Raw genomic sequence first — 14,933 nt, 5'->3', positions numbered from 1 at the left:
CATCATCTGTGCAATCCACAGATGATGCTTACAAAGACTTCAGTAGTGAAGTTTTCCAATTCCCATGGCTCAGCTGGAAGCAGCATCGCTGCTAGCCGGGACAATTGGCAAAAAGTTTGGGAATGCCTAATAGAGATGCAGGTAATTGTTTTATCTTTAAATTAAAGGTGGCATTGTAAAGGGAGCACTCTTTGCACCCCTGTGTCAGCTGAAACAACTGATTAAGGGCTGTGCTTTTATGTTTCCTCTAGCAGGGCCAATCACAAAAGGATAAAACCACTGCATGTCAACTGTTTGCTTTCACAGGACACTGACAAAATAAGGCAAAAAAACCCCTTGACTCTCTCTGATATACTGCAAAGACAAAGCTTAATTTCATCAAGGGCAAACTGGCTACATCGATTGGATTATTCATTTGGTATAATGGACTTTGCTTTCTTCCTGCAGCTTTCTCAAAACAAGAACAAAATGAAGATAAATCAGCTCTCACTCAAGGCTGACACACTATATATATTTTTGGATTTCTAAGCCCTGCAATACAATAGAAACAACGTATTCATTACACGATTTTTTTCTTCTCTGCAGTTTTCTCTTATATTTTGGCTCCATGGATAATAGGCATGCTTTGCAAAGGAAAGGCTGCAACATAGCTCAGCAGCAATTCCACACTTCTCTCCTCCCTTCAGATCTTTCTTTACCATTACTGATAAAACATACAGCTTTTCCTTTCCCAGCACAGAAGCCACTTTGATACATGTGCATGACAGTGCACACAACAGAACACCTTTTTGATCCTCCAAGCAAAGGACTAATTGCCTTTTTCTGAGGGAGCACCACTAACGCAATCCTACTTTGCAATTTCGACAACTGACGTAACTGCCACAGTTTATGAAATCTAAAAACTGCTTCCCCATCATTATGTACACTATTGCTATTACGTTAAAGATCCAGCCTCATCTTTTTTCACACAATAAATGCGCTAGTTATGCCAACAAACTAAAACCACTATTTCTAAGAATGGGATTACGCATTTATCAACTGCACCATGTAATCGCAACACTTTCCACCACTTATTATTTTGTAAAAAGGGAATGGCATACTGTATTGCATCATTGTATTTAGATCAAGGAGAAACCTGTGGCACAATACATTATGGCAAATGTTAACCTATGATAACGTCTTTAGAAAGAGGGAAAGAATTACTTAAAGTTGCTGGGCCAGACTTTCTTTTGACTTACAACACATTGTAATTCTAATTGAGCTAATTACAATGAACAAACATTAGACCTGTGCAAAATAAGTGCAAAATCTCAGACATTTATTATTCTGTACATCTAAACCTGAGGTGCAACAGCAGAATGTATGTCTGCAGTCAGTAATCATTGCCTGCATGTATTTAGTGTACTGTCTTAAAGTGAAGGGGAATTCAGTTTGCATGAAAATAGCCCCCTTTCTAAAAGTGTTGGACCTGCTAAAGATAGATAATCATTGAAAGGAAGATGACCTCCTGGGTAATCACATAAATAAATCAGCACTGGCCTCAGAAAATCTCTGATGCTACCTAATACAACAGGCAGAAGACATTCACTTGCTTTCTTCCTTTCCTAACCTTACTTTAAAGCAGTGCCGGTTACACACAGAGAAGCTTTTTGCAAATCACTTAGGATTCTCAAAGGAGCAGGTGATCTAGCTTATATTTATTTTAAAAGCTTGATGGGGAAAATGCATCATGCAACTTTTCCTCTAATTTTCTACAAGTAAATGAACAAAGCCAAAGTAAATCAGCAAGTAGCATGACACGCCAAAACCCAGAAACAAAATGGGCAATGAAATTGTACTTATCACTTAGAAAAATCTAAGCCATTCATTTGAGATGCTTATGTTTGAGTAACCTTTGGAAGAATGTTTGCTGTTCCATTACACAAACAATGGAAATATTAGATAAGGAAAATAACTGCAGTTGCCAAGAATGCTCCATGCACTCCTCTCAAATCGTTAAACATGTAGATATTATTTTATAGATATATAGCATACTGCGGACAGCAGGAATGTCAGATGTACAGAACCATTTCATCTAACCCTTGAGTTTGCATGGGTCCCAGGAGTGTGGTGCAGAAATCCCTGAACCAGCACATCTGCATGGCATTGCGCTGATACACATGTTGAAATACAGAAATACAAGAGCCAACTTCAACCTTGCTAAGGCCAAGTATTACAACTTTAACAGGCACGTTATATAGGACTTTGAGACAGTACTGTATGCCAAAGCAAAACTCCTTGCCTCACATGAGTTATTAACACACAACCATCTCGCCTAGATTTTTTCCATCTGTTCACAATCTTGAAAGACCTACTATGACAGTGGTGTTTAATGTGAACTTGGGTCAGACCCAGCATTCCCCCACAGAATAGAGCTGCAAAGAGCCAGATAAGTAATAATTGCATCAGCGCTCTTCTCTGCAGTGAGAGGGCGGGGGCAGGAGGAGCCCTGGGGTGCAGACAGGGTAGGAGCAGAAGGAGAGGCCCCTGGGTGCACACCGTGTGTCCCTTCCTGTGCTTCCCACAGGTCCCAGGGAGGCAGGCACCATTCCAGCTTTCCCAGGCATGCCCCCAAAGGTAAAGGCAGTATATATCCATCTGTGGTACCTGTCAGGGGATCAGCAACTGCAACAGGAACTTCAAAATGAAGGATCGTCCAGAACCCGCCTTCCTTCTTAGCTAACCAGCCTTGCACTGAAACAGTCAGTACCTTTGCTAAGCATAGCTCCCCAGGAGCACGCAGGGGCATTCACAGGGGTTTTCTGGGGACCTGAGCAGGCCAGCAAAGGCAACAAGTGTTTATTGAAGCGACTACAGAAAACGTTAAATTATCACAAGTTCTTACCAGCTCAACCACACTTCATGCTGCATGAATAAACTAGGTGAAATATGAGTTTAAAGTTTGTTGGTGGTTTTTTTTCCCATGCAAGGTAGGAAAAAAAATTGTTGCAAAATGCAACCGTTGGAGGCCTTTGCCGTGACAATACTGAAAGCTTTTTTCATGGAGAAGGCTGTTTTCATTGTTTAAACCAATCCTTCCATGTGGAGAGAACATGTACAAATAAGGACTAGATGTGTACTTGGAGTTTGGCTTCTGGCCTGGGTGTGTTGGCAAATTGGCCTGAACTACGAGTTATGTTTTGACACCACAAATAAGGGCGAGGAATTAGACAGCATGGCGATCTGGAGAGAGGATGAGTGTCATCTTTTACAGTGCTTTTAAGATGCTGCTTTGAAGATTTCCAAAGTACTTCAGCTCAGCCTCACAACCAAATTCTTAAAATCTACTTTAGGAGAGCTGGTAACACAGCTTTAAAAAAAAAAAATCATTTAATGAATAGAATAATATTTATCCTAACCTTGAATTGAAAATAATTTAAGAAAATCTTGAACTTACACATAATATTCGATGGTTTATGGATTGTTAAGTGTATTCTTTTAACAACAGCTAAAATGATGCTATTATCAATTTCTTTACTTTCATAATCTATTTTTGACAGTGTGGTTTTACAGATTTCAATCTCTGGCAATCCATTATTTTATATTTCTGTTTTAAACTTATATTTGTCTGAATCAAGTATCTTTCATTCCTTTCACAATTTGTTTCTAAATTCTTTACATATCTGTAGCTAATTTAACATATAACAACATAGTGGTGCACCTAAGTGAAACTCAGTATGTACTAGCAAGATTAGCTTCAAAACAGAATATTAAGTTATTAAAGGTGTATTTTTACAGAAGCAAGATTGAAGAACCAAAACTAGCAAGTACTAAAAGCAGCTAGTTAATTTTGTTGTATTCAGTCTTTCTTCATCTTTTACCTCAGTTAAAATTGGAAAAGGCTTTTTAGACTGTAATAATGCAAAATAAATACACCTACACAGCTGGCTTAATTGATGCTCAGTCCATATCTCCTATGTAACAAACATGCATTTGAAAAGAGAGAGTAATTTATCTTGTATCTATCTTAACTAAGGGCAGTTATGATGATTAAAAAGGTCAATTTCTACACTAGAAATATTATCATTTAACTGCTAATTGGTACTTTCTCTTGCCATGAAGCCTTTTTACAGTATCCTAACAGAACTACAGCTAAAAAAAAAACCAAATCTTGCCTTTTTCATATTAAAAGTAGGTTCCACCGGCTCACATAATAATGTCACATCTGAAATGTTCTTGCACTCCACTAGACTGTTTCTAGAAGCTTAGCCTATCAGGTATCTACTAAACACCAGCAGAAAAACTTCTCCTATAGTGCTGTAACATTATCATCAATAGGTAACATCTTTTGGAGCTGCTGTTTCAGGCCTGATCACAGAGATATCACCACGGGAAAGGTTTTTTTCTTTGTAGAAAAATGAAAGGAGCATCATTACACACAGCTTCACTTTTCACACACATTGGAAATTCCTGCATCCAAGTATTTTAAGCAAGAAATCATGGAAGTTCATTCATTAACGTATTCTTACAAGGAATAAACATTTTCGTAATATGAAGGGAATGTAGATGAAAAACTTACTGTAAATTTGTACACACTACATAAAATTGTCAGTAAAATACAGTTAAGCATTGGAAAGAGTGGATTCCAGTCTCATTTGGTATTCACCCAACTAACTCATCATATTTTACCAGCTGTCCTTTATAAGGTATCACTAATGCTTGAGTGGGCCTCAGAGACTCAGATTGCATGGAAAATTATACAACTGTCATCACAGCTCTGCCCAATGGGGATTCAGCGTTGTTTTGCAAAATGACAGAGAGCTAGATCCTGCTTATTTTCTGTATTACTAGACTAATGAAAGTGAAACTAATCTGAATAAAAATACTTTTAAAGAAAACGCAAGGAGACACATATTTGTATTTTTTCATATAAAGTATTTCCATAGATTTTGGGGACGTTCTTTTTATGAGCACTTAAATGGTAGCTTTTCATTATAATATAATCCTTTTAATGCAGGAAATCCCTCAGGCATAACTGAGAGCTGGGATCCACACTGCATCTATAGTTAGAAAAACGATCAAAGAAAATTTAAAGAAGAGACTGAAGCCTTGTAATCCATAATAATGTTATGAATTCATTCAGCATGCAAATATTATTCTAGTCAACATTCAGCAGACTTTTAAAGCTCCACACTGATTAATACATGAGTTCAGAAAACACCAGTAAATGTATCTTCACAACAGTATAAATAACATTTGATTTAAGCATAGAATGCCTTACCTTGAGAAGTTCAAGGCCTTTAAAACAGAGCTTCAAAAAGGCACTTTTAGTATAAGTGATTGATTCTACCAGTCCATAGGTGGTACATCAAATATTAACATGGGAAATGAATTGCTGTGTAAACTCTAAGCTAATTGCTACTTCTTATTTTCTAAATATTGAGTAAGCCAGTAAATTCAGATTATACCACATTTTACCAAATTATAATGTGCCTGCTTCCAGGATACATTTTCTTCCTGTTCCAGTAACTACTTAAGCCAAACCCCAAAATACGACAAAGACTATGAAAATGAATTCTGAAAGAGCTTTACAAGCCTGGGAAGAAACAAATTTTACAGTCAAGTCCTTTTTGCCGTTTTATTCATATTCACCCAGGACTCTTGCTCAGCCAACAGTTTACTGGGTTTATTGAAAGAAGTGCCATGCAGTAATGCTTATTGTTATACCTCATAAAAATGTGTAAAATGTGCAGCACTCCAAACTTTTAAAAAAATAGTGGAAGTTCAGTTAACTGTGCTTCACAAAAAAAAAAAGGCTGGTTGGAAAAGTGATTTTCAACCATAGTGGCCAATTATGGGATTTCATAAAGATGTTCCATGAGAAATCCATGGTTTGCTGCAAATACCAAAAGATAAAACTCTAGGGGGGCCTCCACCATGTGTATGTCAATAGTTTATTTGTAAATCATGTTTACTTGATGTTAAAATTCCATTTCCATATAAGAAACTACTATGTTTCTTTCCTCTAAGTATATTCTTATCTTCAAGAATATCCTCTTCACTGTATTTTAACTTTTTTCACTGCGTTTGGATACAAGAAAAGAATGGTTACGGACTTAGGTCTAAACGTATGCTTATATGGGACACAAGCCTTTAAAGTTTTTCTATTGAATTCTTTTGGATACCTTCTCTCAAATGAAAATTTCCAAGTTTGACATGCCATATTTCAGAGAGACTCCCTCCTAAAACGATTTTTCCAAACAAAACAATTAAAAATAAGATGAAAACTTAGCGCATCTGGGAATTCCTATTATGTGATCTAATTTAAAATTAAAACCCAGCAGAGTCTTTGTGATTCCAAGGCTATGCTGATTGCCATTTGAAGCTGGAACTGTTTTTCCCTAATGCACAAGTGATGAAGTGCACGTAAGGCTTAGAGGAAAGTTACCTTATCTGAAGTATCAGATATAGATTACAGCTGGAGTCAGCACGCCACACTAGTTGGATCCATACACTCTGTTCCGATATGAGGAATTAAGTTTCCCTGATGTCACAAATTGAACAGATAATGCAATTAACATCTCCTTTGAAGTTCACATTGACCAGGTAACCGCTGGAATGAGTTGGCAAAACTTTACTGAAGTCACTGAAGTGCTCTCGGCTCACTCAGACTGAGACTTCAGCTTTGACATTCTATAAACTGCTGAGGGATATTTAAGATGCGGAATCCCTAGTGGGATATTTATAAATCAGTATTTATTCTGTCATGCAAATATAGAGATCCTGCACTCCTGTCTGGAATTCCCCAGATGTGTCAGGGATATGTCAGAATCACTGCATATTCTCTGAAGAGTTGATTCTCTCGTGTGCAACAGCTATGAGGCCAGTCTCTGAAAGACTGATGGACATGTGGAAATCCCAGACAAGTGGCAGGGTCTCATTTTCCTACCTCAACACTCCTACTGGGAGCAATCTCCAGACAGGAGAAGAGGTCCTGTCTGAAGGATCAGGTATTTGGGCAAGACTAGAGAATAGGACAGATCTGTTATAAAGTGTTCCATTTGCCACTAGTTACTCTCGAATACAAGATTGTACATGAATGCTGAAGCACTACTGGAGTTTGCTGCTGGTTTTAATACAGAATTAGCTTAATAATCCTTTGCTGAAATGGTACTGTTCACAGCTGTATAGTTTATAACGTTTAAACAATACCGAGACTGTATATGATCAAATGTAGGACCACGAAGAATTTACTTGAAGACTAGGCATTGATAGCTGCTCCTTTGGGACTCTTCAACTAGTGTAATTTATGATATCACACTATGTGACACTACAATTGACATGTTTATGATTACACCAATAATTCAAGACTTTCAAGTATTTAAACAGAGGAGATAACTAAATGATTAATTTAAAAAGGAGAGAATGGAATAAAGCCAACACTTCTATCTTCTTGAAAAAGAAAATAACTTAAAATGAACATCTTGGCCACTTTACAAGACAAGATAAATATTACAGACTCAAAGACTGTATAATTTCCAAAAGTGTTAATATTCCTTGGAGATTAAAATGCAGGGATGAAATTCTTAGAATTAAATAGAATTTTACTTGCACTAAAATAGAAAGAATTGGTGAACAGGAGAATTGCATGAGGAGAGGGAAACATCCCACCATTATCAATGTTTTATGGGGAGATATTTGGGATGAGTGTTGAAAACTAGGCTAATGACTGATGATCAGGTAGAGAACTCCAAAAACATTTAGAAGAACAGATATTGAAAAGTTATGATTATGATAAAGTAAGGAGATTAATTATACATACAAAAGAAGTCGAACTAATAAAAACATTGATATAGTCATATATTGATAACTTAAGCAAAACTATCTATGGTAATACAGTAAGTCAAGATTAGTAACCACAAAATATATATATAACATATTGATCTACAAAGTAACATAATGTGTACCTCAAAAGGTCATTTCATATTCTCGAAGTGTCTAAATACCTAGAAATTCTTCTGAAGCAACTAGTCTGCACCTTCTTACCCCCAAGAGCATGTATGTTAAAGACTCTTTATAATGCCATAAAACAGGTGCTGATTTTTTTTGTCTGCCTTTTAAGGAAGAATTAATGCATTTAGCTGTTTGAATAAATAGCACCTCTTTTATTCTCATGTTAGCTTTAAGCTATAGCTAGACTGTTTTTATCTTCTTCCTCTGAAGACTCTTCTTTTGTTTTGTTATTGTTGGGAACAATGGCAGTGCCATGAGAATGGTGTTCAGGCTTGAAACAAAACCGCTTTCCTTCACTATCTGGAGAGCACTTATGCAAAGTCCCCTGATTTAACTGAAGAGAAACATGCTTACCTTCTGTTGGTGATGTCTTCAGATGTCTGCAGAGCCCCTCTGTTTCCCCATATGTCTCTTTAATTTTTACTACTGCTTCTGTTCCTCGAAGTTCCATGAGGGAGCGCAGTTCTTGCAGTGTGCACCCAAACTCTCCTGCATGGTTGGCCTCATTTCTTTGGTTCTTGGAATAAAAATCACTATTTGTCATGTCACCCATTGCGGCTGATTATATTGCTCCACTCGTTATAGTTGATACAATCTTAAAACTGTTTAAAAATTGAAGTAAAGGAATCTTGAATTCCAACCTAAGAAGTTAAAAAGAATCCAGTGTGTGTCCGGCAAGTGACGTGGAGAATGCCTCTGGCGTGCAAGGTGTCCCTGACTGACTAGTGGTCCGCAGAACGGCTGCTTTCAAGGCTGCAGACCAGCTCCGCTCCATTCACCATTTCCCATTATGCTGCACCCAAGCTGTAGAATCTACATGGTCATTTCTTCCTCTGGACCTTTGGGAACAAACAGAAAGGACTCATTACAAGAGTGAGCAATAACGCTTTACAAAGGTGATTTCAAATTTTTTCTATCATTGCAGTTTGACTTCTCATTTAAGAAAAGCTATGCAGAAACACTGTACAGATGTCCTGTAAAATGCTGCAGGTAGTCAGAGCTAGCATCGACAACAAGGATAACACTAGCTCTGTCTTAGATAAAGCTCTCTACAGCTAAAGCACCAATTGCAGTGTTGCTTACTTTAATCAAGTCCCAAGAGCATCCACTAAATGAGACGGCTCATGAATATTAATAAGTATGCAACTGGTCCAGCATGCTAGATGCACCTCCAGTATGTGCTCTGGTTCATACAGCCACATCAATCTTTCATCTGACAATATCAAAGACTCTCTCGTAAAGGCTACAAGGTAACAAAAATTACTTAAAACACTACTAGTTTTCATAATGGGTTAAAACAAAACTGTTTTCAGTGCAAGGACAGTAAAACTGGTGGAAAAAAACAGAACCACCATTACAAATTCAGAATGCATTTAAATACATTACATCTTGCAGCCTTGCCTTCTGTGAAAGTAAGCATACCCCAGAAAACAGATGTAACACTTGAGTGTTTTGGTTTGAACAGCCAGAGCTGTGTCTCATGTAAGTAAGGCAGCTGTTGGGTTGCTTTTCTTCAGCACTGCCTGTGAGCCCACTCACCAACAGCCTGCACAGCCTTGACAGCTAAAAACATGCGAGCATGGGGCCAACAGACACACACAAATGCACACGCATGCAGGGTGTCGGTGGGGTTTTTCTGGTGGGGTATTTTTTGGGTTTTTGGTTTTGGTTTTTTTTTGGGGGGTGTGCTTGGTTGGTTTTGCTTTTTTGGGTTTTTTTGTTGGTTTTTTGTTGGTTGGTTGGTGTGATTTTTTTTGTTTTGTTTTTACACCACGTGCAGTGTTGAACAAGTCGCATTTGGACCATCTGGGAGACAGTTGATTACTTGCTAAAACCAGCCTTTAAAACCTGTTTCCCCCTCCCATATTCTAATGAAGTTGGTTTAAATACTGCTGAAACCAGCTATTATATTTGGCACAGAGAGTTTTAACAGAGATTAAATGTTTCTTTTTTGCCTCAAGTGGGTTAGTGCATGCACACTGTCTAATCTATACGTCTCAGAATAGTTTTCTCATAATAAAAAAGATCTTTACAAGAGCACACCATCAGCCTAATGACAAACCTGTCATAGTCAAAGTACATATTTTGAACTTTCTAGGTACTGTAATACACAGCAGGAATGAGTACACACATAAATAGGATCCCAAAGTATTTCAAGTCCCAATTTTATATTTGTGAAACCGTTTTCATCTCTTGCCCACATATAGTCAACATAACACATAGGCTTAGTGTTGCCACTCATATAACTGCATTGCCATCAATCTGTATGCAAGAAAGATCAAGCCCACTGTATGCATTAATTCCTCTTTGCCCACAGTGACATTATCTGCTTTGGAGCTGTCTAATATACCTTGCTCAATTAGACAAACTCAACCTCTACCAGCCCTCTCATTTACAGATAAAAGTCAACATTCCTTGATTTCTGTGGAGGTGAAGTTTCACTACCATATTACAGAATGCCATTAAAATAGCAGTCAACTGCTACATGCTTCTTCTACCCATCCTATTTATTGACATATATTCTAGTGCTAAGAACTTCTGCCAACCTTAATTTCACATATTCCTTTTCAAGTTCACAAGAAGAGAAGAATTTCAGCACAAAATGCGGCTTACAGCGAGCAATGAAGAGAAACTGGAAGTAGTAATTACAAAGGGCCTTTATTTGCCAAGCAATAGCCAAGGAGGAGATATTCTGCTCTGTCAACAACACTCAACTTTCCACGCTTGCAGGCAGGATAGCGTTCACAATACCAATTCACTTCTAGATAATTCCCTATGTATAGCACACAGAAAAGACCTTACACACTATGGCTTTACGTGTTTTTAAACAGGATGGATCAGTATTATGAATAGAAATAACATCAGCCTGTAGCATTATTTTGAAGGCACTGCAGGATAGAAATGCCACAGATGTCCAGTAAAACAAACCTCATCCCAAGAGGCACTGAATCACCACAACTTCCACTGATGATATGTCCCCCCTTTCCTAAAACCAGCATTTCAGACTCTTCCTGGTTTCATCTATGATAAGTTGCTGTTGACAGCCACATCAAAAAGCAGGCTCAGATTTGATCATGAAAAAGAATACCCAGAAAAATGTGAAAAAATGAGGCATCAATAACAATAATGAATAGCTAAAATGACACACTGCTATTTACTTCCGGTGGACAAAAAAGAATCTATTCCTAAGATAAGTACACTTCCAAGGTCTTGAACACTGGGTGTCGAAAACAGCCATGATGTTAAAAACAAAAACAAAACACCCCACACATGCCATTTATCTAACAGAGAATTTACAGGGCTTTGCCCGTCCTATGGCCTTTTTAAACATTCCTCCAATAACACAAAATTGTTCTTAAACTGTTCCATAACACCACAATGAAAAGACAATTATTAGTATTTTCTGAGGAGAACTATCTACCAATTTCATTACTGATGCAAAGGGTACTAAACTCTGTGTCAAAGACGTTTTCTGCATGATTTTTCTGTGGGATGTGTCCACCACTCTCAATAAAAGCATTTCTTTTGACTCGCTGTGCCATCACTACACATTAATATATTTGCTTCTATTCTTAGAAATTTGTCATTTGTCAGACACAGCAAGACAGTGTTGTTGCTTTTTAGCATGTCTGAGTCATTTGCCTGCTTAATTTTTTATTTTACCTTCAATTAAATATTAATTAATAAACAACAAATAGGAAGTTTACACTTCCTTCAGTGCTTTAAAAACAAATCACTTGGAGTTTGTGCTCTTCATGATTCACCTAATGTTACAACACCAGGGAACCTTGCCAGAGTGCATACCAGGTTAGCATGACTGACACATGACCACCTCACCCTTCCCGAGTGATTAACATTCCTTTAACAAAAGCTGAGGAATAGAAAACTTGAGACTTGCATATGGCAATATTCCCCCATCAGCGGGGCTACAGGCTTCGCATCTCCAAAACAGATCAAATTACTAGAAGTGGGTGAAATTTGAAGTCTCCTCTACAAGAAATACAAGCTTTGCACTAGGTTTGGGTAGGGGTTTTTTGTCTGCTGGTTTTTGGGGGGAGGAGGTTAGGGAAGGGATTATTTCACAAAACACTGATATTTTCAAGATGTGGATGTAGTATAGGTGAACTACCAATAAATTCTGATTTTAAAAAAACGCAAGTGATATCTGTACATTTTCAATCAAAATGAACAATTATTCAAGAACAGTATCACTGAAAAACCCTCACCAATTTGATTCAGATCTACCTTGATCTATCATACAACTGTTCTTTTGCCTCATAGGAGTTGCAGATCCAGACATTCTCTGAAGATAAACAGGCACTTCTAAACTAAGACTGATCTCTTTCTAATATGGACACCTAAATTAGGTGAACTGAATTTCATGCTGGGGGTGCCTGCTTCCACTGATTATAGGGCAAGTCTGCACAACTAGTTCACAAAAAGATATCCAATGGCCCTTGAAGCTAATCCCACTGTTATGGCCTAAGCTATCTGAGGAATAACATTTCCAGTAGTCAAAGGGAACAATGCTGAGCAAACCACAAGTTTCAGCAGCAGAAGGTGCATTGCACTGGGGGTGGGAAATTGCCAAGGAGCTCAGGGACTTCTCCCTTTCTTTTCAGAGGAGTCCTGGGTCTCCTCAGGGCCTCCAGGCCAAAATTTCTCAACCTCTTCAACCCAAGGTCTGCTCATGTCTTTCAATCCAAAACCCATCATCTATGATGTGCTTTAATGGTTTTAATTTATAACCAAATGCCTCCCAGGCCACAAAGAGCCACCATCCCCAAATTCCAAGAGCACAGCTTTTGACACCATTCTAGCACACAATAATTTCATCCTCAGTTACGCATATTTGGTCTCACCATTTCCTATAACAACAATTTATAGGGAAAACCTCCACAGACATGTTCAGAAAAATAGAAATAAAAATCTCCAGTAACTGAAAGACTGATTTTACACACAATGTTACGTTGTTCGTCCAGACAAAAGCAGTAGCTTTTAATGAAGGTTATTTCTTTTTATTTATTCTTAGCAATGCTTCTGAAACAAGCTTTAGAAACAAGAAATTTGGGTAAAAAATTTCCTGAAGTGCAGTTTGAAAACAACAGTATGCTGTGGACAAAAAGACAAAATAGCAGCCCACCTAGATTCACTTCAGAGAGCAAAAGACTAAAAAACCTAAGTAAAATATTATCCTTATTTTTCTCATTAAAAAGTCAGAATATAAGTCTTCATCTTGGTCTGGGATTTTGTTTGTCAAAGATGTGATGGATTTTTGTTGTACAAATGCACTACAAACTCAGATTATTTGTTGGGGTTTTTTTTTGTTGTTGTTGTTTGGTGTTTTTTTTTTTTTCCAGAGTGGCTGTGTCTTGGGTAACAGGCTTCCATTCCTGTAGAGCCCAAGTCAAATGTTTTTCATCTTCTAGCTGCTTAAAGGAAATGCATGCCAATTAAAGGAAAAGCAATTTGGATGAGCTAACTGCAGGCCTGCTGGGAAAGCTATTCTTTGATTTCCCTAATCAGGAAAAGTCTCATCTTGGAAGCTTGTAAATATTTTCACAGTGTGTTAGAATGATTTCTAAGTCGATATAATCACCATGTATTCTGATACCTGATCTTGTTTGGACTTCTATTGGCAGAAAATTTAGTAGCAAGGTAGCAAACCAGATTTCACCAGATCAGAATTGCAAGACTTGCATTTCACAGTCCTTGAAGGTATGGACAAATAACAGATTCATGATGACTCCAAAAATTCAGGATACGTTCATAATTTGACTGTTTTCTCTAACACCTAAGATTATGCTAACTCTGATCTCAAAATTCGATGATGAAGGAATTGCTTGCACTACAGGAGGAAGGATGAAAAGGTAATCACTTCTTAATGGGCTGGCAGAGGAAATGCCAGGGCAGAGAGATCAGCAAAGCCCAGGTACTACTCACTCATCATGCAGCTCGAAAGAAGGCACACAGATCTGGTTCCCCCTGAATTAAGCTAAGGCAATCAGCAGTTCGCAGCCTTCTATATGTAGCATTACTGTCCCACTTGGATTATTATTTGGCTGTAGACATAATGCTAGCTGGTCCCTTGGGACCTATAGAGAACTCCCAAACTAAGGGGAGAAAAAAGTGCTAGAAGTGTCACATTTTAATGAGTAGTAGGTATTTATCCCTGGAGTCTGAGCAAAATCACTCAAGAGGGTTATTTTGAGACTGCAGTTCCTCAAACCTTGATGTGAGGTCTGGGTAGCAACAGGTTGACAACATATTTCAGAGGATGAAAAACTCATAGCAGCCCTTTGCAAGGTGAAAACAGTTGCGAAAGAAAACCATAACCTGGTCTGTAGAAGTCTCCAGATGAGTGAAATAAACCAAGTGTGGCCCAGTTGTACTACCTTTTACAATTTCTTGTTCTTTCCATGTCAAAGGCAAAACGTCCATCCATTTGTGAATATAATCTTCACGGACCAGAACGAGAAATGGATTGTCTAACCAAGCATCCAACAGAACTAACCAAATGCACCTAAAGATGCTTGAACTCACTCTCTCTTAAAACAAATACTGACTTTGAAGTTTAATTACCAGGAATGAACAAGATGCAGAAGGAACCAAGACAAAACACCATTTGAATAAAAGCAGGTTGGCACCTTCACAGCTGTGAAATTTTTATTTAATACCAGGAAGCCAAGAGTAGATAAAGAAAGGGAAACTGAACTTTGTAGCTAAGTGTTGTCTGAAAATATTCCTGACTTCATCACTACATTTCTTAATGAATTTCAAGTCGCATTAAGTTAACTCGTACATAATTCATTCATGATGAGCACACAGGAATGAGACATCTGTACATTCCACCTACAAAAAATTATAATTTCTTCTATGATGCTTCATTCAGTTTTTGTTCTAAGACAGAAATATATTTCCCCTGATAATATGATGACATA

The 14,933-nt window shown here is 37.7% G+C and overlaps 1 protein-coding gene across 17 annotated transcripts in view; it reads right to left on the bottom strand.

Annotated features, from left to right (window-relative positions):
- Nucleotides 1–14,933, bottom strand: part of ATP2B2 (ATPase plasma membrane Ca2+ transporting 2) — a 442,035-nt gene that overhangs the window by 183,225 nt on the left and 243,877 nt on the right. For all 17 annotated transcript variants that reach the window (XM_087743155.1, XM_087743162.1, XM_087743156.1 and 14 more), the window contains one exon: nt 8,347–8,831. In XM_087743155.1, coding sequence (XP_087599281.1) covers nt 8,347–8,545 — 199 coding nt within the window. In that variant the 5' untranslated portion in view covers nt 8,546–8,831. The remainder of the gene's footprint in view (nt 1–8,346; nt 8,832–14,933) is intronic.

This window comes from Nipponia nippon, unplaced genomic scaffold, assembly GCF_047370975.1.
Source record: "Nipponia nippon isolate SJK-2023a ecotype South Korea unplaced genomic scaffold, ASM4737097v1 scaffold_9, whole genome shotgun sequence".
Lineage (NCBI taxonomy): Eukaryota > Metazoa > Chordata > Aves > Pelecaniformes > Threskiornithidae > Nipponia > Nipponia nippon.
This window is presented reverse-complemented; position numbering and strand designations above follow the sequence as displayed.